This window comes from Helicoverpa armigera, chromosome 26, assembly GCF_030705265.1.
Source record: "Helicoverpa armigera isolate CAAS_96S chromosome 26, ASM3070526v1, whole genome shotgun sequence".
In the NCBI taxonomy this organism is placed as follows: Eukaryota; Metazoa; Arthropoda; class Insecta; order Lepidoptera; family Noctuidae; genus Helicoverpa; species Helicoverpa armigera.
This window is the reverse complement of record NC_087145.1, coordinates 5499760-5523633: the sequence shown is the minus strand read 5'-3', so window position 1 is coordinate 5523633 and position 23874 is coordinate 5499760. Positions and strand designations below refer to the sequence as shown.

Sequence of the window (23874 nt, the reverse complement as noted above, 5' to 3'; positions counted from 1 at the left end):
ATGGAAAAAGTGAGAATCGGATTTGTATGATGAAATACAATTGTTGCAAAAATTGAAGCTACTTTGTATCGAATTTGTTTCTAATCACCTTCTTCTAACTTTATACCTGTACAACAATTTCCCGATGTAAATATATAAGAAGGAAAGGTTCCTCGGTATATCAATATGAGTAAACAATAAACTGTCTGTCTGTACAGTGTACACTTGTCCCGTCTGTAAGTCTTGCGTAGTACAATAAATATTCTATCTCTGATCGATTTGTACTCAATGCACAGACAACAAAATGACAAGGAGTTCTCGATGTAACAGAGATACAAACTAAACAAAGAATCGTTAGTATCACTAATATTTTAATGTAACTTGTTCATTTGTACGGCTATTAGGTACAATGATGTAATACAAGCCGCTTACTGAACAGATTTTGGTGGATTGCAAATTTCAGAGATTGAAACCTAACTTGTATTCGGACTTAAAGTTAAAGATTTTTCAAGCTTTCAACATAATAGATTCACGATTTAAAAGTGTTTCAAAGTGCAGCTTACAGACGACGTTTTCCTTGTTCTCTCAATGTTTAATTTGCTCTTAAAGAATAATACATAAGTACTCTTTACACCCAATATAGAAAAACATTTATCTAAATAACAAAATAGTAGTTCCTTCCTCTAACCCTAAAAAGTCGAAGTGGGTCAAAAAACACCCCGGTTGTTTGTTACGACCAAAGCAGTTTATGTCAAAAGTCGCCATTAGCCTTCGATAGATGGCGCTGTACTAAAGAATTTCGTCCAATGATGACTAGAGTGTATTTCGCTTTTACGACGCAAACATAAAAGTTTTGAAGAATATTGTGTGACCTATATACTATGTTGCCTTTATGCAATATTATAGATGAGATGTATCTTGATGTATTTTACTTGTACGTAGATTGCATTTTTCATATGAAAGTACTTTGATCAGGACTATGAAGAATGCAAAATGAGAATTTTAAAAGGCTTTTTCTGTCAAAGTGTTCCTTTATCTTGTGTTTAGAAATTATTTTTTTCATGAAATTACTTGCTGTCGAATATTTGTTGTCGGCAAGTAATCATCGATTGACCGATCCCAGTATAGGTGCAGCGGAAGATAGACTTCTGTTGGCTAAAACCCGCCTTCTGACAATCCTGCAGACTTGCTGTTGTATCTACGTTAGTAGCACTACTAGTAATAATTGGATCTTCAATTCATTTTCGGACAACCAACCAGTTGACCATATGTAACAGTAAATTTTCATTTCCAAAATGCAAACATATTACCAAACTCGCCAAAATGAAATCTATCGGACACAAATATCAATTCTAACCCTCACATAGTTACAGTTCGCACCCACAACTTAACCCTAAACTGCGGGTGCGATTAATACTAAAATTAAATTTCTCATCTCACGTTCAAGGGGCGTTTTCTGTAACTAAATTAATTCGCAACGAATACCGTCCTGCCGACCTCGGTATAGTTAATGATTTATTAATGTTACAGTTTCGGGTTTAGTTCCAAGTTAGAAACACGTATCACATAATTTAAAATTCGGTATACTAAAGATAATCGAAATTGAATTGGAATTGTAGCTTTTTGGGTGGAAATCAACAGTTTTTTTGTCATCTGTGAATAGTTGTAATATTGTTAGGGCGAAAATTGTACCCTAACAGCTTTCAATCGTCATATGATTATAATTATACTTTAAATAATAAGTAATGATATACAATATGTAAAATAAAAAAATGTTATAAAATTCAAAACTGCAAGATTAATTGAAAAATACAGTATTAATTTACTTAATTACTACAAAATCATCTTAACACTAACTTTAAATTTAAACATTGACGCCTTTGTTTGTACCCTAAGAATCATCACAATCTAACGTCAAACATTAAATCTTAACCCTTAAACACTGAGGGTGCATTAACAAATGACTAACTCCTGGCCATCGCTTCATTAGGGACGGTCGATTTGTCCCGTGATCATAGTAAATTATGACTGTTTGACCTTTCAGGGAGTTAAAATATTAGTTTAGTATGACCGTCGGCGGTGGTAGGGTTGATTTGTAGCTAGGTGAATGTTGTGTTTTGTTAGTATATTATATGTTACTTTGCTGTTTCTTTACGACTATGTATTATAATATGTGATAATTGAAGAAAATTCAGAATAATTCTATTCATAAATAGGTACATAATTATAATCACTCTTGAATATATTTTTATCTGCCTAAGAAGCCTACGCAACCATTATGCCTGAGTTTCCAATTTTTTTAATTGCCTAAACACTTGGTAGAAATGTTTTTCCACTTTTTAAAATATCAACTTGTATTCACCAGCGGTTTCAACCGCTTCCTGAGAAAAACCACTAGCGCTCCCGGATAAAAAGTAGCCTGTATTGTTATTCTGATACATGGCTATACTAATTTCAAGTTTCATCACACATACAATCACTTTCAATCCTTTGCATTTATATTTATTAATGTGATATAGTTTTGTTTCTAATTTCCTTACAGCAATAAACATTCAAGCAACTTTGCTTTATACTACCATTTAACCAATTATAATCTATTGAGATTCGAACTCCCGACCTCTCCACTCAGCTGTCAGGTTTCTTGCGCGAAGCTAGCCAAACTGTTTACCCGTATGTCACCCTCCAAATGATTTATTTAACCAATACTGTGACTCACGGAGTCACAGACTGACCAATGTCCCTTTTGCTAATGTTATTTATTATAGTTTATAGTTCAACTTGTGTCTGATTTGTAACAAGTGTGGGATATAAATTATCTATTAACAGATTGCTTTCGTTAATTTATTAGATTTTCTGTTAGTTGGTTTAAGAAATGTTGTGTTTTGTTGTTTTAGATTTATTGCTAGTTTTGATGCGGTAGAGTTTGAGTTTTTAGTCAGGACAATTCTTAATACTTGATGTTGCTTTTAAGAATGAATTAGCTTGCACTAGCTTAATATTTTATTTTCCGCGTTTAGAGGACTCTACCTACCGTACTCACGTACATCTAATTTTATTTTGAGAACCTCGAGAGGCACAAATACGTTTAGTAGCCATCGAAAATTATATTTTAGAGTTTTGATCTAAAACCTTTGGGCCATCGCGTCGGCTCGGCAGTGTGATGATTAACGCTCAATCGGAATCTGTGTGAGAGGAGCCCTGTGCCCAGCAGTGAGACGATACAAAAAGGCTGCTGGTGATGATGATGATGAAGATGATTTTTGTACCCAAATTCCATTTACCAGATCTATACCATAACTAACCTTGATCCTTTATGTTTCAGGCCAAGATGAGTACAGGAGATGGGACAGTGGGAGGCCACCAGAAGGCTGATGACAGGCTCGGCCACCACCAGTCTATGAGTCAGATGCTGTACGGAGCAGGCCTGGGACCTGGACGATCAGGTTGGTATTGTATGTACCTGTTATTATTGCGTAGTGTTTTAATAGACTTAAAAACTTGAAGAGTGGTAGAAAAATACCTTAATTTCATTTGCTCTAGAAGTCGGTGATGAAATAAACATAGCTACATCTACAGACAATAATAAAGTAGTAAGAACCTCCTCCTTTTTGGGTAGTCTGTAACAAAGGCTCAGTCCAGGTTGAACCAGGTTGAAACTAAGTATTAATAAGCTGAATAACTTTTATAACACTCAACACTTTCATATACCATGCATTACCTTGTACAAGTACGTAAATTAATGTCAAAAATCTTAATTCCAAGTCAAATAACTGGCTGTTTTCAAATTGGCAAAGCCTTTTTAACGTTTACTGTATCTTCCATCAAATCTTTCTTCATATCCTTTGACAGCCCATCCAAATACTGATTCCAACTCTTCTTCTTCCAGGCTCATCATCATCATCACCAGTTGGAGGCACGAACACCGGCTCCGGACTCCTGGTGGTGCCCCAACCCCTCGGCAAGGGACCCACGAAGCTCCAGCCCCTGCACGCTCACGCTAGGAAGTATCACTGCAAGATGTGTCCTCAGGTATGTGATAAATAATGGTGATGGAATTTTCTGGCATTAATGAAAGAAGTTAGAGTTACTTTTTAAGAAAGGAGGACATTAGGTATACGTTCTACAATAGGTTCATCGATATATTGCTCTAGAAAACAGTAACAAATTACAACCTTTGTGCGCAAACACATGCTAGCAGTGACGCATGCACATTTCGGTGGAATCTCGGCAGTACCGACTAGGACTTTTGTAGATCCTAATCCAAGCTATTTGATAATCATTCAATTTAAAAGATAGTTTCGTCTAGACTGATTTAAATAGACTTATATAATTGTCTGTTATAGTTGAATAATAATAATTGCCACTCAATATCCTGTGACAGCTAAAATAACTACCAACGAAATAAACCAACAATTTCTTTCTAGAAAAGTCCACGATCACATAATATTCCATCCGCATTTGGCGATGTTGAAAGCAAGTTTTATGCTTGTCGCTTCTCGATAGTGTCGGCTAAGATTGCAACGATATGAAGGTATCTTCAATTCATATATTGAGTCAAGCGAAAACGTGTTCGGGAAACCACAGTATAGGACAAACCAAAAGTTAAAAAGTTTAAGTAAAGTATTTATTTATAAATAACTTTTTACATAATCTTAATAATGAAATTATATACAACAAACTTATTACGTACTATGTAGGTACACTTACTATAAATATTTAAAAAATTGAATCAAAATACTCCTCCTCATCGCTGCCCACCGGGAGTGTAAAGTTTACACACACTTTTAAATGCACTCTTATAAAAAGTTTCTTTACATAACTTATTTTACGTTAAGTTAATAAAATGACTAAATGACGAATACAGCTTTCAGTCGCATACACATAATATATAGCTCGAAATACGGACAGACTTATTCTAAACCCTTAATAGCGATTAAAACACGGATCTTCAGAACGGTAGCTAACTAGCCAAAGGGATTCAACAAGTCCTTAGCGAACCTACGCCTTTAAACATTTCCGGAGATGGAATTTATGTTTTCATACCACACAAGTACATAAGCTCATCCATTTAATTCTAATAAAGTGACTATAATCCTCGAAAAATCTCCAAAGTCTTACAGACTTAACCTACTGTTACCCACATGCGAGGCTACGTGTTTGAAGCTATGGTGAAATGATAATGAGCCCCCGACGCAGGCTGTAAGTCATCAAAATTCAATTCGTCAACTGCAGTACAGTCGGCAAATAAACTTAAATGGATTTTTTTGGCAAATAATTAAAGTTTTGTTTATTTATTTTTTTGTTGTGGAATTGTTATTGAAGACATTGTTATTTTTTTAGTAAATGATAAAGGAGAACAAAAATCAAATGTTGCAGAAAGCTTTTTTAAAAGCATCTAAAATCTAAAATTTTTCCTAAAGTGTTGAGATGATAGCGTACATCATTTGATACTATTATTATGCCTTGTAACGAAAATTGTAACGAAACCTAAAACTAATCAATTCTTGGCTTACATGCATACTTACATGGCTTAGAAATAACATTAAAACATGGATACGGATTACATTAAAGTAAAACTACATTACGATTACGATCTATTGACACAACATAAATAAACCAATCATAAGTACTTAAAAAAACATTCATTCATTTTCCTCAATCTTTTGTCTAAGTCTCAGATTCGATTTTGTACAATAAGCTAAAACTGCTTAAGATAAAAATGGCATAGTTATTTTTTTGTTATCTCTACCCAGTAGCAGTGTCCTGTATAACTTGCAATTAATTCTCTATTTTAGTGTTTTTTGCTCGTCACAACGCGTTTAGTTTCATCTTTGATATTTTATACCTAAAACATTGCGTTCGCTTCGAGGGTCCAAATCAGATTTTAATTAAATTCAAGTATGAGTAATTTTGATAGGAAATTCAATTTGAGTTAGTATAATGAGTTTGAAAATAATATTCGTGTGTTTGTTACTAACTAGCTTAATGATTAGTTTGATAATTGGGATTGGAAATTACATATTTGCTTGATGACATACCTATACATAACTCACTAGCATGGCCCGCTGTTCTTCCTTCGTCGCAAAGGAATTAGCCCGTGTCCTTTCTTAGGCTCTGGACTATCTGTGTATCAAATTCCATTTAAAATTGTTTGGTAGTTTTGACTGGAAAATCTAAAAAACGGGCAGAATTACTTTCGCATTTATAATATTTGAAAAAATTATTCTAGTTAAACTTTACCGAAGGTTTTATTTGTAAGGGTTTTCTAACTCTCACAATATGCTCAGTTCAGCATGATAATACTTATATTATAAGAATGCATATAAATACAAACGCTGGTCTCTTTACTATGGAATCATTGTTAGGCCTGCTTTAATTTTCATTAAGGAACTATTGGAACTTTAAGCTTTAACAAAACAGAGAACTGTCTTCTATCAAAAGACTGCCGAAGCCGACGTTTTTCGGCACCCTTTAATTTGGCGAAAAAAGCAAAAAACCAAAAACTTTCAACCTATCCATATTCATTTCACCAAAAAATCTCAAAGCCAAAGAAATGCGACTAAAACTTTTTGAAAAACAAACAAAACGGGCCATCATCGACTGACTTCTAATCAAAACTTGCGGTGCTCAGGAATGTCAACGGACGGTTTGACAAAAACCCGAATCGGTTGATACCAAGGCTGGTTTGTGTAAATTTTTGGATTCCAATCTTGGTATGTGAATGCCGACTTTGATGGTGGATTTACTTTTTGTGTTATCATGGAACGCCCTTATCTGTTTTATGGGGTTTTTCCCTATGAGGTAGTTTGGTAATGGTATCCATATTTACGGTGGTATTAAATTATATTTTATGCAATGCTGGCTGTTTTCCGAGGTTTCGCTCGCGTCCTGTAGAAAGTTCCTCCGGTATCTGGATAAAAATATAGCCGATGTCACTTGGCTTTAGTGTCGCTATCAATGAAATATTTTTTTCATATCGATAATTCCGAAGCTTTTGCAGTACAAACAAACAATACAATGTTTCCTCTTTATAGTATTAGTATAAGGTAAAGAATGTATATGGACTTTGAGCATGAACGTGGATGACTAATAAGGCGGGGGCAATCTAAGTAGCGAAGGAAGGAATGTAGTGATGATGATAATAAAAAATATTCCTTTTTGTTCTTCTAGGGATTCAAACAGACAGAAATCTAATAACTAAGAATATTTATAAGTACAACAATGTGTTACATATCAAGTATTGCAAAATTCATCCAATATTGTATCCTCAAGCGACTTTTCATTGAACTACCCTCATTTCAATAATAGACACGATTCCTTACGATCGCACCATTCAATAACGACCCAAATGATCTGTCGAACCATCAGTCAGTCAAGGGCCTAATCTTGACACTGAAAAATAAACCTTAACGTAACGAAATACAGCATAAAATCGTGTGTTAATAATTCCAATATAACACTTGACGATCGAAATTGTTCTAGTCTTGTCAAACTCATTTTCGACTGAATTGCTTGAGTGATATGGTTTATTTCTGGATGTTAATAATAAGTTGCTACTGATAGGTGTCTATTTTTCATATAACGTCATTTCCGGTTTCCGATTGTTTCAGGGGACATTACGAATGAAGGTTTTTTATTGGTGGTCATTTGTGGTCAGGAAGTGGCGTTGTGGTGTAAGAGTATTTGTCAGAAAATCTTGGAAAATAGTTATTTTGGATTGAAGATGATCTGTAGCTAATGAGAGCATTGGAACTTATTATGTAAAGAACTGTGTGGTTTTGTGAGTTCCATTGTAGGGTCATTTGGAGCTTAGAATATTATATATTTCATCATCCTAGTTCAGGTTTCAGTATTCATCTGTGACCCTGACGTGAATTTATGCGTGCGTCTGGTATTTTAAACTTTTAAGTTGCGAGTTTTTTTGGTATTTTTAGGTACAAAGCTTTATTTATATCTGGCGACCGAAACATTTACTATGAAAACTTTGTACCTATATCTAGATAACTAGGGAGTAGACTTTATAAGAGTTAATAAAGTTTTTTTCTTACAATCCACCACTCCAGCTTACCTCACCTCTAATACCGAACATAACACAACGAAATATATCTTCAGACTATCTCCCAAACATGATCTGGTACCTTCTTTAGTTTTTGCGAGTGCTAATGACGTCATTAGAGCCGGGAGTGATCTCCTCGGAGGGAGGGCTTTCAAGATGTTGCACTGCGTTTGTAATATATTTCGGGATATTTGTAGGTATTTGGTCAAGAGGATTTTTGGGTATTTTCGGGTTTAGGGGATTTTGGTGTGGGGGATAAAGAATGGTGTAGGTATTATTGTAATAGGGCTAGATGAATTGGATAAAAATATGTACTTGGTGTTCAAGTTGTTGTGCTTGAAATATGATTTAGATCTGTAATATAAAATGTTACTATTATGAAGTTGAAACTGTTTTTTACAACTCACAGTAAAAACAAAAGTTTTCCGTTTATCAACTTTATTTTAAGCATCCACATCATTTTTTTCATCCGATGCGTAGAATAATTTACACGACACTTTGTAAGTCCGTTATCAAGTTCCTCAAACAAAACATTAGTTTTTAAAACTGAATGTATTTCAAAACATAATAAACTCAAACCTCTTTTTTTCTAATCTCAAGTCAATAACCTGCACCTAAGCAACACATACACGTCTAATGAAGAATGTCAATACGATCATGTTTAGCCACCTGCGCAGGCGCATACGTTGCAATTAAAACTTGTCGCGCGACGGTTACGGCCATTCACGATTCCACACACAAAGGTCAACGAACTTTGAACTTTAGTTAGCTATTTCATGGTTAGGTTTGCAGTTAATTGTAACTTTATAAGGAGATTTGAACTGTTAATAGGTTTAATGAAGCATTGCGGAATTAGTTCGGTTTGTTAATTGCAAAATTGTAGAAAAAATAACGGATAAATAACTGAATTACTGCATATTGTAAAACAAAGTCCTTTGCCGCGTCTCTCTGACTGTTTGCAATAACTCAAAAAATTTACTCGTACAAAAAAACCATCCATCTAATCTTAAGAGTGGTTCTTAAGGATAGTATATTTGTATAGATAAGGTGCCGTACCGGTAAAGCCTGGGCGGCTCACTATTGTTCCAGTTGTATTGTCTCTTGCAAAATCCAAACACCATTTGGTGGCCGTCCCTTTCCTCTATATCCCTCAACATTCACGCTCATAACCTTCCTCACTCCTCATTATCACATAAATTATAAGTCTTAAATCAACTTAACTTCACATAATTATCCCATAAACCTGCTAATTATCCACCACGTAATAACTACTCAAAAGCTTCACAGTAAATAAAAGTTAGTCGTTCAAAAAGATAACTATCTAGCCAACACTTTCCACATTTATGAAAGACTATGGTATGGTCAATTTAGTGGCCTAAGAACAGGCGTTAGTTCAACATGTAATTTAACATTTTTATAATAATAAACAAGCAGTTTATGAGTGTACGTTGACGCTTATCAACTTGCTACTTGCTAATTTAAGTGGGTATGTTCAGGTGTAGGGCTGACTCTTAAAAAAAAAACTATAGTTTATATCATAAAGCTGAAGAATTTGTGTGAACGCGCTAATTTTAGAGACCGATTTGAAAAATGACTTCCGTATTAAACAACCTATATATCTTGGAGGCTATAGGTTACTTTTGATACAATTGATATCGAAATATATAATTTAACAATCCCTTCAAAACGTGTCTGCAACCGGGTCGTGCAACCGGGTAAAATGTAGGCTTTACCTTGCTTGACAAATGGGTTATTTAGCACTAAAATATTTTTCCATTTGCTCCTGAGATAAGCGTTTTCAGGCAAGCAAACAAATAAATGAATCTTGTTTGATTATAATATTAGTATAATATAACTTAAACATAGGACTTGGTAAATTAATAATAATAATAATAAGCCCCGCAGGGCATCTGAGGCGGATGACGGGGAGTAGCGACCCCGCGGGGCTATATATCCGAGTGCTCCAGGGAGAGTATACTGTCCCCCATCTCCGGCTTGCCGGAGTGAAGCATGACGGGGGATAGGTCTCCCGCCTCTTGGCTTGCCTTCACCGGCCGGTCAGAGTGGAGTCGCTAGAGCAATGCTCGGAGGGTAGGTGCCTCGTGGTAAGTGGCGAGTGGGCCGGTGATGCTGGACCCACAGGGAGCGCGTGATCTGCGTTTAAAGTCCGCCGAGGTATCCTCACCCTTCTCAGCCGCTCATGCACCTGTTGCCCTCTTGTTGCTTTTCAGTGACTGATTCCCGGGGGCCCAGTAAGTGAGTTGGCGAGTCTCCACCTGCCATTTTTACGTGTATTTATTACATTGTTATCGGCAGGTGCCATAGTTCCCGTAGTTTCCCCATTCCTAGTCCATTAGCATCCCATCACAATAGCCCAAGTAGTTTTCATCCATAGTTAGCAATAGTTTAGCACAGAACCGGGGATTGTCCTTGGGTACATTTCTATAGTGTATACAGGGATAATCGTCGGTTTTGTGTCACCATTTCATTAAAGTTGTCTCAAAAGGGCTTCAGCGTGTTGGCTTCGGCCCCACGTTCGCCTCCCAAAAATCCGGGACTCTATAGTCCCGAGGTCTGGTAGAGACATACAAGATAATAATAATAAATCATTTATTTCAGACACAGTCCATACTTATTACAATAAATTTGATTAACGAAAGATAAAAAAGATAAAAAATTGTCACGAGATTTCACAAGAACATACACACAAAAATTAATAATACAGAGTCAACATCAATAAATCAATAAAATTCATATACAAATTAAGGAAAAAATTAAATAGATATATATATAAGTGTACAAAAGTCAATTTAAATCTAAAATTCTTAACAATATTAGGATATTATTATTAATTAAACATAGGGCAAAATAATTTAATAACTTATTTAACTAAAATGTTAATTTCATTAAACTTGCCAGCCCTAAAATAAAGACAAACATTTTTCTTCGCTAAACGTGCGCGGGCGCAGGAAGTTGGCAATTTCACGTCTATTTAATACTTTGACTTCGTTTTAATGGGTATTATGTTGAATTATTATATTTTAATAGCTTTGGAATAATGGCATTTTAGACATTATTATTTAGATAGTTCGGAAAGACGGTTGAAACTGTTTAGAAACTTGTTCTATTGATATTTACGGGTTTATTAAGCCTGATCAAATAGTCATATCATAGTCATAGTCTCACGTATCATAGTCTACATTTAACTGAAGATTATAGGACTGTATTTTGTATCAAAACCTTAGCTTGTTGTAGAGATCAGTAAAGTAATTCATTCACAAATAAAATTGTCCGAAAAACTTAAAACAGGTTTACAAATAGCATTTTGATATTTCCAATAAGAATCGTTAAATTTTGAACCTAATTTACCAGCACGAAATAATACTGTACAAAAATACCTTATGAGTTTCATTTGTTTTCTTTATTCATTAAAATTATTTCGTCACAAATAAGCTAGTGAACGTTAAAGCATATTCTATTTCTTGAAACTTAACTCCTGAAGTAATTTTCCATACAGCATTTTCTCTTGCCGACCACATACCTTATATGAGGGTTATAATCTTATGTTAAGAGTGTATTCTTAAGGAGTTGGTACAAACCGAAGGTAGGCTTTGAGTTACCGCAAACCACAAGCTGAGTTGAGCGTCTTTTAAATAAGTATATGTTTTGGTATTATAATTGTGGGTTTGTTCAGTGAGAGTTCAATTTTCTTATTTGTAATAAAATATAATATAAAATAATTTGTTAGTTGTGCTATGTATTGGGTCCATGCTATTATGTATGATATTTTGTTTATTTTTTATAACCATTTCAATAAAACTATTTAAATAGTTCATTAAACGTTATTATTGTTACCTAAAATTAACCTTTTTTTCATCATCATTAATTTAAGAGCCCAGCTCTTGTCGGTGCAGCTCCTTCCATTTGCACCTATCTAGCGCCAACTCCTGAACTTCCTTATACGTCACAATCTTCACCTTTTCTTTAATTTGCTTGATGTAGCTATATCTTGGACGACCCCTTCCTCTCTTTCCTTCGACTTTCCCTTCCACTACCGCACAACTTTCTTCATAAAAAATGCAGCAATGAATAGAGGATACAACCATTTTTTAATCATAATAAATTATATGGGGACTTACAACGAGAGAGAGCTAATCAGGAACTTCGGACCCAATTTAAAAAATGCTAGATCTCTAGGACTACTTTTTAACTGGATGAGCAAACTACTTCTCACATGCGGATAAAATTCGAGTAGAAGCTCATATAGCCAAAAACATAAAAACTCAATGTATAACCGAGATATTTAAGAACAAAATCTAAAATTCAAAATCACATATTATTTAACCAACAAACAAAATACCCTAAACCCACACAAAGTTAAAGTTAACCATTTATACGTGGTTTTGAAGAAAAGGCTGTGTTTGTAGACTTTCTAACAACGGTCTTACAAACCGCAAGTCTTGTGGTCACAGCCTCCCTTGTTGGAGATTTCATCTCTGTGTTACATTACGTTTCTACGTGATCTTGGTTTTAAATTGATGAAAAGATGGAATTTATATTTGAATAAGGTGATTTCATGTTAAATAAAGTTACACGTAATGTAACATATTTACAAAAATCATACCACACTTACCAACATAATGGAGTGAAGTGTGAAAAAGAACAAACACCTGAATTGAAGACCTACTTTTAAAAATGCGATGATATTTGTAACTTAGCAACTATAATTACTAGTTAAGATATTCTTTATCCAGCTCTTAAAATTAAATCCCTCAGAATATAAGTAAAACAGATAGTAAGTAAATATATTACAGTCTAAAATCATAGGTTTAAATAACACTTCCCGGAAACGAAGTCGCAATAAATATACCACTAATCTATTCTAATACTAAATATTCTATTCTGAGCATGTCTTGGCAAGTAAAGGGTAGTTCAGGTAGGTTAAACACACGATTTCAATGACAATGCGTGCGCGCAGTAATAGGCGTTGCGGTGCGAAACACCCATTGTATAGGATTTTTGAGGATGATAATCTGAGATTTAGGGATGGGTGAAGGTAATGTCGATATGTAGTTGGAAGTTTTATCGATGTTTTTGTATTGGCGAGATAGAAGTATTTTTGATCATCTTTATTTATTTTAAGGTCTAACTCACATGTACTATTCTTATATCGAGTATTACTGATAATTTGTTTGAAGACATGGGACCAATAGGGAGAAGTTAATTTTGAACTATGGTAAAATATATTTTCAAAAATTTAAGTACCTATGCAATTATAGTTTACTTTTATTAAGGCTTGTCTAGCCTTAACATTTACTTTTTAATTTAATATTAGTTCAAATCCTCACACACTATCTCACCTCTCACACATCTCACTATAATACAATTTCACCTCCAAAATAATATTACAAATGTGAAAGACGAAGGCGAATGACGAAGCTGCCTGCTTTTTATCGATATCGACAACCAAATTATTCAAACGTAAACAACCCTACAAATAAATCAAACACCAGATTGATGGTATTATGTCAACATGCACCATTACAATATGGGTATTTTGCATAATAACCAGAATGCTTGACAATTATTGAATAAAACATTTTTCACTAATAAGGGCAGATGGTTTTATGCATTTGTATGTGAGAAAGCATCTACGAAACTAATGTGTTCAAGTGTAATTTGTCAGTGCCAAATTTAAGGACGAAATTCTTTAGATATTCAGGATTAGGACCGAAGATATAGATTTGCATATTACTGTGTTTAGCCTTTGTGGGAACTGAGAAAAATATTTAATGATACGTCATTAGGTAGATCAGCTGTCGGAAAAGGAAAAAACGTTACAATTAATACAGTTTTGATTAATCTTGGCGAATCATTTTTAAGAGAATTTATTTAAATGAGTAGTAGTATGAAGTATGTAAATGTAACATAAGATAAATCGATAGAATTTTTAATCCCCTTTTCCAGTTTATTGGTTTATTCCATGTGAAAAGATGTACTTACATAAATGTATCAAAAATTGCTAGAAACTCTTATTTTTATCAATCATAGTCTCTAATAGTAAATCGATAAAACCACGTGGTATCATTCGCTACTACTTTTTGTGACTCTCACACACATTTTCGATGTAGGTCTTCCCAGTCAAATATTTCTCACTGTGTTGTAGGAGAATTATACTTTATCTATAAGAGTTCAACAATGCATTTGTACACCACAGATTTCTTTATAACTCTCTGCAATGTTTCCTAAAACCTCCTAAACGGTTTCAACACGTCAACATAAAATATCTCAAAGAATCGAAGGGTCCTTTATACCAGTACTTAACCCTTCGCGCCCCCCACAATGCGTCAATACTCAATAATCTTATAATAGATAGTATTGAAGGGTTAACCCTTTAAGACCTCTTACAAAGAAGATTTTCGTATGGAAGCCGATTTTGCATGACTGACGCCTAATAAAACAATTGTATTGTATTGGGATTAATATTTAGCTTTTGTGTTTAAAGGGTTAGGTTTCTGTGTAACGACTGGCCCCTTTTTGATGGCGTTGCCATCGAATGTATTGGTATTTGGTCCATATTCATCATCGGTTTATTTATTATCCCAATGCTCGGTGTATGTTTCTACTAGAAGCACGAGTTTAGATTGCTATGCTGGTTCAATACGTATTCTAAAGTATTTGCTTCTTAACTTTTTTTCCTAGATCGTTCAACAATGAAAACTACTGGTATATTAGCTACTTAGTTATTAAAACCCAATAATTTTCACATTGTTTGGTTTGCTTATACTACCTACTAATAATCTATATCGTCAAACCACATCGCTTACTTTCACACACACACTAAGTTATATTTTTTCTGTTTAGTATCCATTTACGACGTAATTATTTATGCATTGAATTATCCAATATTCCGAAATATTATTCGATACCTACTATGACAATCTAAAATATTATACACCCACAAAAAAGTTTAAATCTAGTCGTTAAAATACTTAATCCAACCGTGAAGTTGTCACAATAAGATGTCGGTTAAAAATAATGATTTCACAAAACTTTTTAACTGGCCACGATGACGAAAAGGTGAAAACAAAATTATCAGCGTCAATGTCCCATTTACAATAATTTACAAGTAGGTAAATATAAAACTAGCAATTTTAATATTAAAGATAGATTTGAAAAAATAACTCTGCGTAGGTAATTACTAAAATATAAAATTTGTTATGTCAGTAAATTAATATGAACTCACGAAACAAGAAAGGCAAACTTAAAAAGAAAAACACAAGAATTTTCTATCAGAATCATACAAAACGAAATTACAAATACACCAGACACTATAATTGACCGGAAAACCAACCTAAAACAACCAGAACGAACCAGCAACCATCGTGACTGCGGTCAACGCAAAAAACCTATCGCATTTCATAGCAAATCATTGATCTATAGATCATTATCGGGCACGCGTCAATGTCAACTATTGTGATCGATAAAATTGTAGTTTATGATTTTTGTATCAACCCTCTATCGGGTATTGATGAAATATAATATTTTAAGGGTTGCGCCGGCGCATGGCTAGTATAAAGCGATTGTGTTATTGTTACGTCATAATAGTTTAATTTGATAGGTGATATGCTGATTGAAAGTCGATGAATAGAAAAATCAAATCAATGCATGTATGTTAAAATCTTTGGCATGCTTCGTGTGGTAAAGTTGTATTGGTATTTCATAGGCATCAATACAATCTGCCCCATTCTAGTTTAATAGCAAGTATTGTTAATTAAGTTTATTGAAAAAATGTGCAAAAAACATGAATATCATAGGTATAGTTTTAATATTAAACGGGGAAATGCACCAACCAACAAAAAACACAAAATAATAAAGTGATCCTTAAAAAGTCTGACTACACAAAATCAACACTGTCAAAAGATTTTTTCTTAAAAGTGACAAAAACCGCGAAGAATACCCAATTAAAATTTTAAAACCGTCAACTGGTGTATACTGAACTTCACCATAGACATAAAATGTAACATAAAGAAACGAACTCTCTGAACAATATTTATAATTAATTCCAAGTCTCTGTTCTCACGACTTTAATTGCAAAAAGCAGATGCTCCAAGGGCAGAAAATTAAAACCATACAAAAAAATATATTAATAAAAAACGAAGATGACTCGCAAGAAACCGGAATTCAATTAGACATACAAAAGAAAGCAGGGACACACGTCTTGTTCCTAGAATTAATTATTCACGTTGAACATCCCAACAATACAAGCAAAATTATCAAAGAAAAAACCTGACCCCTAAAAAGAATTAAAATAAAGCTCAAAGTAAACACTCACGGACTTTAATATGCAAAATGATACGAACTAGAAATGCAAATCGTCGTGCGAAGATAAAAACAAATAGAATAAAAAAACCGCTTCTATGGGTGACTGACAAAATTTTGAATAAATTTTGTACGGTCCTAGCATCGTCCCTTGGAGTACACCTTTCTCATACTTCCGTATGCAAATGGCTTTGGTGCTCAATCTTTTATTTTAATAGCATCTTATTGTGTTAATTCCATTGAAATGTAGTGGGGTGAGTGTTTTGAAAAAATGGTAGTGAAGAATTATATTAATCACTGCTCGTATGCAAATCAAAAGCTCTGTTTAAAACTGAAACTGTGGGAATGTTATCTAGTTTTTTTAGCTTCGGGGTGAGAATCCGTGGGTAGGATTTTTTATGGGAAGTAAAGATAAAGAAATATGCATAGTCTGACTTGTTTTTGCATTGTTTGATAGTATAAAGGAATATGATTATAAGGATGTTCGTTAGACAGTTGCATAAATTAAAATTAGTGGAATATTAATTGCTTTTGTATCGAAACTTATCCCTCAGGGTTTAAGTTTTAAGTATTACACAAATAATAATTATGAGAAATTGAAAGAGTGAAAGATACAAATCTAGGTGTATTTGAAGTTCATTGAAAATAGTGAAACTTATTTGCTTAACTAAATTCTATAAAATAACAATGAGAAAAAATATTATGACATAAAAAGAAAATAATTCAAGTTTTTTACTTACGTTAAAGAACATTATAATTTTAAGAACTTTTACATTTGAAATCATTTAAACTTACATTACTTTAATTAAAAGTATTATTATCAGCATTGCCATGTTATTATAATAAATTGTGAACTCACTTAAATTTTTATGTTTTCTTTGCAGGTACGTACAAAAGATACAATCGTCGAAAAATGCACCGTAAGTCCTTTATTGTTATCAATACTAATTAACCTTTTTATAAAAATACACAACACAAGATAATTTATTCATTTATGTACCCCTTGTTCAAAAGATCTAGATCGATCATTGGGAGTACTCTAGCGACATCTATCGGTACCCTGAAGCAACTACCGTAGTTCCATTGATCAAAACTAGATGGCGCCACGTGTACCTTAACGGAAACTTCATAGATCATCACATTCGTAACTCACTTTAGGCGTGATTTTTGATATGATAGTTTCCTTTATGGCATTTTATAGGTATCGATAAAGTAAAATCGATCGATGGATCAAATTAAGGAATCGTTAAAATGATTGTTAAACTTGTTTTTTGAAACAATACTTACATTTTAGTCGATGTAACCTCGAGGCTATGGTTTATAAGTAGTGGTCAATCAAATGTCAATTATAAGATTTCCGGGTAAAATTATTATAATTATAGAAGTTGTATTAAATTATATACATTCAAATAAAGGCTTCCTTGGTTTGTTCAGGAAGATCCAGACACTTTGTAAGTCTTACAAAAGGTCAGATATATTATTTTCCGAATATTTAATATTTATTTCATTATGGTGAAGAAATAATACCCACTTATTACATTATGTACAGGATTTAACTTTGAACCAGCTTCCGAATCAAATGAGCCTACTATTCACATCCGTTATTCTTCAATGTTTGTAGGAATTTAAATTATTTACCTAGGTATGTATTTTACGGTCGGTCCGTATCTTTTTGAAAGATTAAAAAAATGTCTAGATAATACTATGCATTAAAATAATCAAACTTACTAAGCCAGCTTCACAATAGTTATTACCATTTCCTAGTATTGCAGAATTTAACTCTTAAACAATGTGATCCTTATAAATAATTTAGCCGCTATTAAATTTCCTCAAAACTCTATACAAATCTCAAGTTAGGTACTAGTAAAAAATTCTATTGATTCTACAGACAAGGATCTGTTTATTTCAAACGATGAATAGTTAATTCTAGTAACAACTAAAGATTAATAAGATTAATCTTATCTTAACATAATGATAATTCCTATTTGCAACAAAAAGAGCTTGAGTCTTCCTTAATACTGCTTCATCTTAACCACTTCCTAAATGCAAATTGTATGCAAAAACTTCAAGTTCATTTACAAGGTCGTTTCTAGTCCTAAATAACATTTAATTTATTATTATTTATTAGTTTATTATGCAGATAGTGTCAAACTGCCGTTTATATTTACTATCACTATCAAAGATTATAAAAAGGTTCTTTAAGACCGTCGCAAACGCATGCACGCACACACTGATGCTGTCAGTGCACGCACACAGATGAACGCACTCACACATGCGCGAGCGCTGATGAAAAATGACTTGCGAGCCATGTGGTAGTCCGTTGTCGAGTATTTTGACGAATTCCGAATAGACGATTGTGTTCGTCGAGGTGGCGGGACATCTGAGTTTTATTTTTTATAATAGACTTATTTGAAACGTTAAAAAATATACAACTTATAGGCTGTAAGTTTTTTTAATTAAAATTGTTAATTTTTTTTTTAAATACCTATATTTACAATGATTCATTTTTGCCTTCACTGTTCGACGGTAAAAATAAGACGCGGTTTTAAAAGTGACAAATAACTGTATTCCTTTCTTTTAATAAATTATTTTGCTTGAAAATGTAGAAATGTAGAAAGACCTTGATTTGCTTGAAGGTTGCAATGCACCATTTATCATTCTTTACCTTGTGATATACTTGTGGTTCTAAAATAACCTACCTACTTTTCCATAACATGTATAACTTGCGTGGAAAGTTTTTCTTTGGGTTAACAAGATTTCACAAGATTAAATATTATGTATGATTTTGTATTCATCATCAATCACTTGAATATGTTTTTACACCTTTTTTCTACTTAATGTTATTTATACTAGTACTAACTTATTTTATAACATACTTAGAAGACCTCCGCAATAACGCGATAAGACCTCTTTGAACATATAGAAAAACAAAAACGTCATTTGTTTCTGTAAAGCAAATCATAATTCTTCTTATTTTAATATCCAAACAAAAAAACATACCGTATAATATGTACCTGTGTAAATTTTCACTAAAATTAAATAAAATGACTAGAAAGAAAAAAAAACCGTATAATATCCTTATTAAACATTTAGTAACAAATCATAACCCACTTCCGCGCAATCGGTTCAAACTCACAAGGTGTACCATCCACTCTGACGCACTCCGGCGCCTCTATGACGCTGCTCACGCGCACGCGAGGGGAGAGAGGTGCGCGGGCGCAGGGGAGACAACCAAAACCTGATTTTCGGTCTAAACTGACCTTGTACCGACGCTTATTACATCATAATATTTATAATGCCTTATTTTTATGCCGTGTCATTCTAATACAAGTCGTAAGCTCTAGTAAATAAGGTTGAAGTTTGAAGATTTTTTTTGAATGGTTTTTAAGACTTTTTAGGAATATCTTAACGCTCTAACGCATAAGTACTCGACAGAGATTGCTACCTACACGTCAGGTTTTTCCGCATATAGCTTTCCGTGTTTCATTTAACACATTGTTGTTATTTTTATGTTTATTTATTATAGTTTTTTAATACTTTAGTATGCAGGTTAATTAGATGCGCTCATCGTTCTTAGAATAGTTATTTTTAGGAGTATTTACTGAAAAGAGTCTGGTTATCCTTATTGCGTAGTCGAAATAAATCTCTCGGTCTATTATCTTCGAGTAAAACTGCTGAACACTTTTAGATACGATTTTTAAAACTACCTACTTATCTAGTTCAATGTACGTACCAGGTTATTGTATTCAAATATCTAAGAAATTGCTGAGCTATTTTTAATGAGCCAACAATAACAAGTCAAGAAGCTTTTTAATCGAACAAGCGTCACTTTTATTAATAGGAGACTTAGTTCTGACGTCAATAGAGGCACTAAATCTCTCTAGAGCTACTTATTTATCCGACTGTCCCAAAGAAATAGGTATTTTCTTATCGATACTTGATTAATTCCGTAATCACATCCTTATACTTAATCTGCAATGATAAAAAGAATATTTGAAATTCTAATAACATAATTAGGTATAGCCTTTGCCTTCTTAACTTTACATTCTCATCTGCCTATTTATCCCAACTAAATTGGTGTCGACTTCCAGTCTTACTGGATGCAGCTGAGTACCAATGTTTAACATGGAGTTAATGCATATGTGACTCCATCAACACAGCTACCTCGGCAATCTTGTTAGCTGACTGTTAGACTTTCTGACTTCTGACTACCCGTCAAGACTGGAAATTTAGAATAAGATGATGTTGACGGGAACTGCCAATTCAACCTGCTTTCCGAGTTACAATCGGTCGGATCACTTATCTTTGTCACTTGAGAGGCAGTTTCTTAACCTTTATTTTAATAGGCAGCTTTTTCTTTTTAAATCTATTTCTTCTCTATTTCACACCAGCTTCATTTTTATTTACTTACCAACTATTTTCTGCAACTTTAAGAAAATCCTTAACTATTTCACATTACGCTATGTCATAGCCGAGCTGTCAGAAGAAATGTTATATTATTATGAGTTTAAAACTACAAGCGACTTTAGTGTGACGTCGAAGATATGGCGAAGTGATGATGAATCAAAAAAGCTATCTCCATCACCAGACCAGTCTTACCAAGGGGTACCGAACTGCTTTATGGAAAACACTGGAATTCACCGTTATCCATTTAGACTGGAAACAGACTCCAATATAACTAGATGATTGATAACAACATCAACATGTAAGATACATAGCAAAGAGACAGAGTACATTGGGTGATGCGATGGGAAACCAAGGGTGACCAAAACCAAGGGGCACAATATACCTTACCAACTAACATTCTCCTATCTTTTATCACGTTCCATTTCAAGGATAAGCAGTGAAGTGTCAACGTTCGACATTTTGCACTAAGGAAGTGTCATATACAAATGGTTATAATATTTAACTCGAAAATTATATAATAATAGTTCAGAAGACTGAATATTTCGGCTTTTTTAACTTGATCTATCTATATAGTGCTGATTTTCAAAGATATCATGATATTTAGTACTGTTTAGCTACGTTCGGTAACTCGCCACGGGTCTTAATCAACTGGTCCAACGTTTTACTTAGAAACCGGTCTCAGGGTTATTTCCTATGTAAATTGCTGGTTTTAATGCAATTATTAGTGATATTAAATTCAGAACTAAATAATTTTAAGATTTATTTGGTGTTTTTAATGAATATTCATAGGTTTTAATTTATATTTAAGTCAAACTTGATGTCGCCCGCGTCTTTGTCCGGATTGAATAATTATTTTGGCCATCTATACTTATGTATTAGGCAGCTATTTCCGGCGATTTAAACTGCTTCTAATACCTGTATAAAAGGAAACTTATTTCCACCTTCAAGTGACATCTCTATGCCTTTCATCATTTTTATTTTGGTGCAGCCGTTTTAGCGAGAGAGCTTAACCCATTGCATATCGGAGCGCAGATATACAGACGGGATTGATTTTCTTTTGTTTTATAATTAACGACATACAAGAGGTTAACAAACAAACTCAGGCATTTATAATATTAGTTAGTACAGCACAAATTACTTGCTTTAGACGCAAGATTGAATTGATAAGCGGGTTTGTGTTTCAAAGGTTAAAAGTTATTGGGTAGTATTTAAACGCAAATCAAAAAATATCCTTTTTCTATGCAATAAATTTCCGAATTCCCATCAAAATTACTGATTGCACAGCAAAATATTCAACTCAAAATATCACTAAACACACTTCAATTTATTTTCGCAGCGTACAGCGTTTTTTCCTAAAGCAAAAGCTTTTTCATCAATGCACAGCTAATAATCTTAATGCACATTATACATGTTAACTCTTTTTTTTTTAAATATAGCTTCTATTTTTATATTATTTACAGCAGTTTTTCTGAATAAAACAGCTTTTTATTAGTCACAGTCATCTTATTATTTATTAATTACGGCATAATGAGATCAGCAAAAAAATATAAAATTAAATACAAAATTGTAATTTATTGAATTATTTATAAGCGTTCACGCTTCCTTTTTTGCCCAATAGGCAACATTTTTAGCTTCTGCAGGTGGCGCCACGTACTTGAGTCGGATCGCAAGTCCGATGATATGCTTGCACATACATACTATGGTTCTTAAAAAAAATGGGGCTGGTGCATTGTCAGTCATTGTCAGTATTTCCTTTTGGCATACATTTCATATAAGTAGTCATTAAAAAGCAGAACTATCATAATTCAGAATGTTTATAGTCAGAATCATCTTTTGGCATATTTTTGGAATTATTATTTTCCTGTAAGAAGCAAACAAGCCTGAAGCATGCAAGCAGGCATGCAGCATGTAAGCAGGCATGCAACATGGAAGTAAGCATGCAACATGCAGCAAGCATGGCTTCTGTCACGGCTCCGGCGCTTCGTGGTCTGGCGGTCCCATGCGAGCTTATCGTCGCAGATGATTTTCACGCTCACCACCGCAGCTTCGGCTTACTGGCCGGCAGAGCCGGCCAGCCTCAACCGCGTCGGCGAGCGTTAAAACTACCTGCTCCTCAGCTCGCAGGCCGCCTCGCCCCTCCGCGCCTACGCGGTTTTGAATTGCACTCTAGGGATAGGGCAAACAAGACTACGTGGAGTCGGTTTTGCAGCGATTCGTTTTCGTTACTAGCTTCAATTTTTAATACAATGTTTTTTAATTGAACTCTATCTTACTCGCTCGCGCCACTCTGCACTCCAGTGACGAAAAAGCGCGCGAAGCCGCGAACCTTTTCAGTTAATTTGTTCTGTTTTTAGAAATAATGCAATGTGACAGGATTTTATTGTTTTAATCATCATTAAATTTGCCGAGCATGGCTTCTTGAAAATTAAGACAAATATGATGAATAGGTTTTGTTGTACTTACTGGTTAATATGCGATTGGGATAGTTATTTTGCTATGAAATATGGAAAATTTGCTGTGCAGTCAGTATTAATGCTATGTATGTAGTATTTTTGTACAAGACTAAATTTAACTGTATTGCATTATAATAAAAAAAGCAATGTCATATTGATGTATAATTTCGAATTATCTGCAGTTTGAGTTTTGTTAAACATTTAGTTTATTTGTAGTGAAGTAAGTTATTTGATGTAAAAAATAATATAAATGATGAGTTTTTATTGATAGGCGATTATTTATTTGATATGCAATTTATAATATCCCAAAGTTATTTATGGGCGTGAAAAGTCTGTGAGTAGGTATGTTCTGTGGTTTGCTTCGAGATATTATACATCAGAATGATTTGTAATGACGTCATGAAAAATACCGCGTTTAATAATATTTATATACCTTGTATCTAATTGTTGTTGTTAAGATTTTATGGATGTTTTTTTGTAGGAAAAATGATCTGTAAATGTGTCTAATATGTAATCCTTTTCCATCAATTTTAAACACTGTTATATATTTTTGCTTGGACTTTGGTCTTTTTATCAGGTCGTCTAACATTAAGTTCTTCAAGATAGCAAGCATTAGTTTAGGAAACTGTTAGACACATTCATATTAGTTTATTTGGA

At 33.7% G+C, this 23874-nt stretch overlaps 1 protein-coding gene across 1 annotated transcript in view; it reads left to right on the top strand.

The window, feature by feature from the left end:
- Rn (rotund) overlaps window positions 1–23874 on the top strand; it is a 105665-nt gene that overhangs the window by 22683 nt on the left and 59108 nt on the right. Inside the window, exons 4-5 of the mRNA XM_021333004.3 lie at window positions 3302–3422; window positions 3866–4008. Coding sequence (XP_021188679.2) covers window positions 3302–3422; window positions 3866–4008 — 264 coding nt within the window. The remainder of the gene's footprint in view (window positions 1–3301; window positions 3423–3865; window positions 4009–23874) is intronic.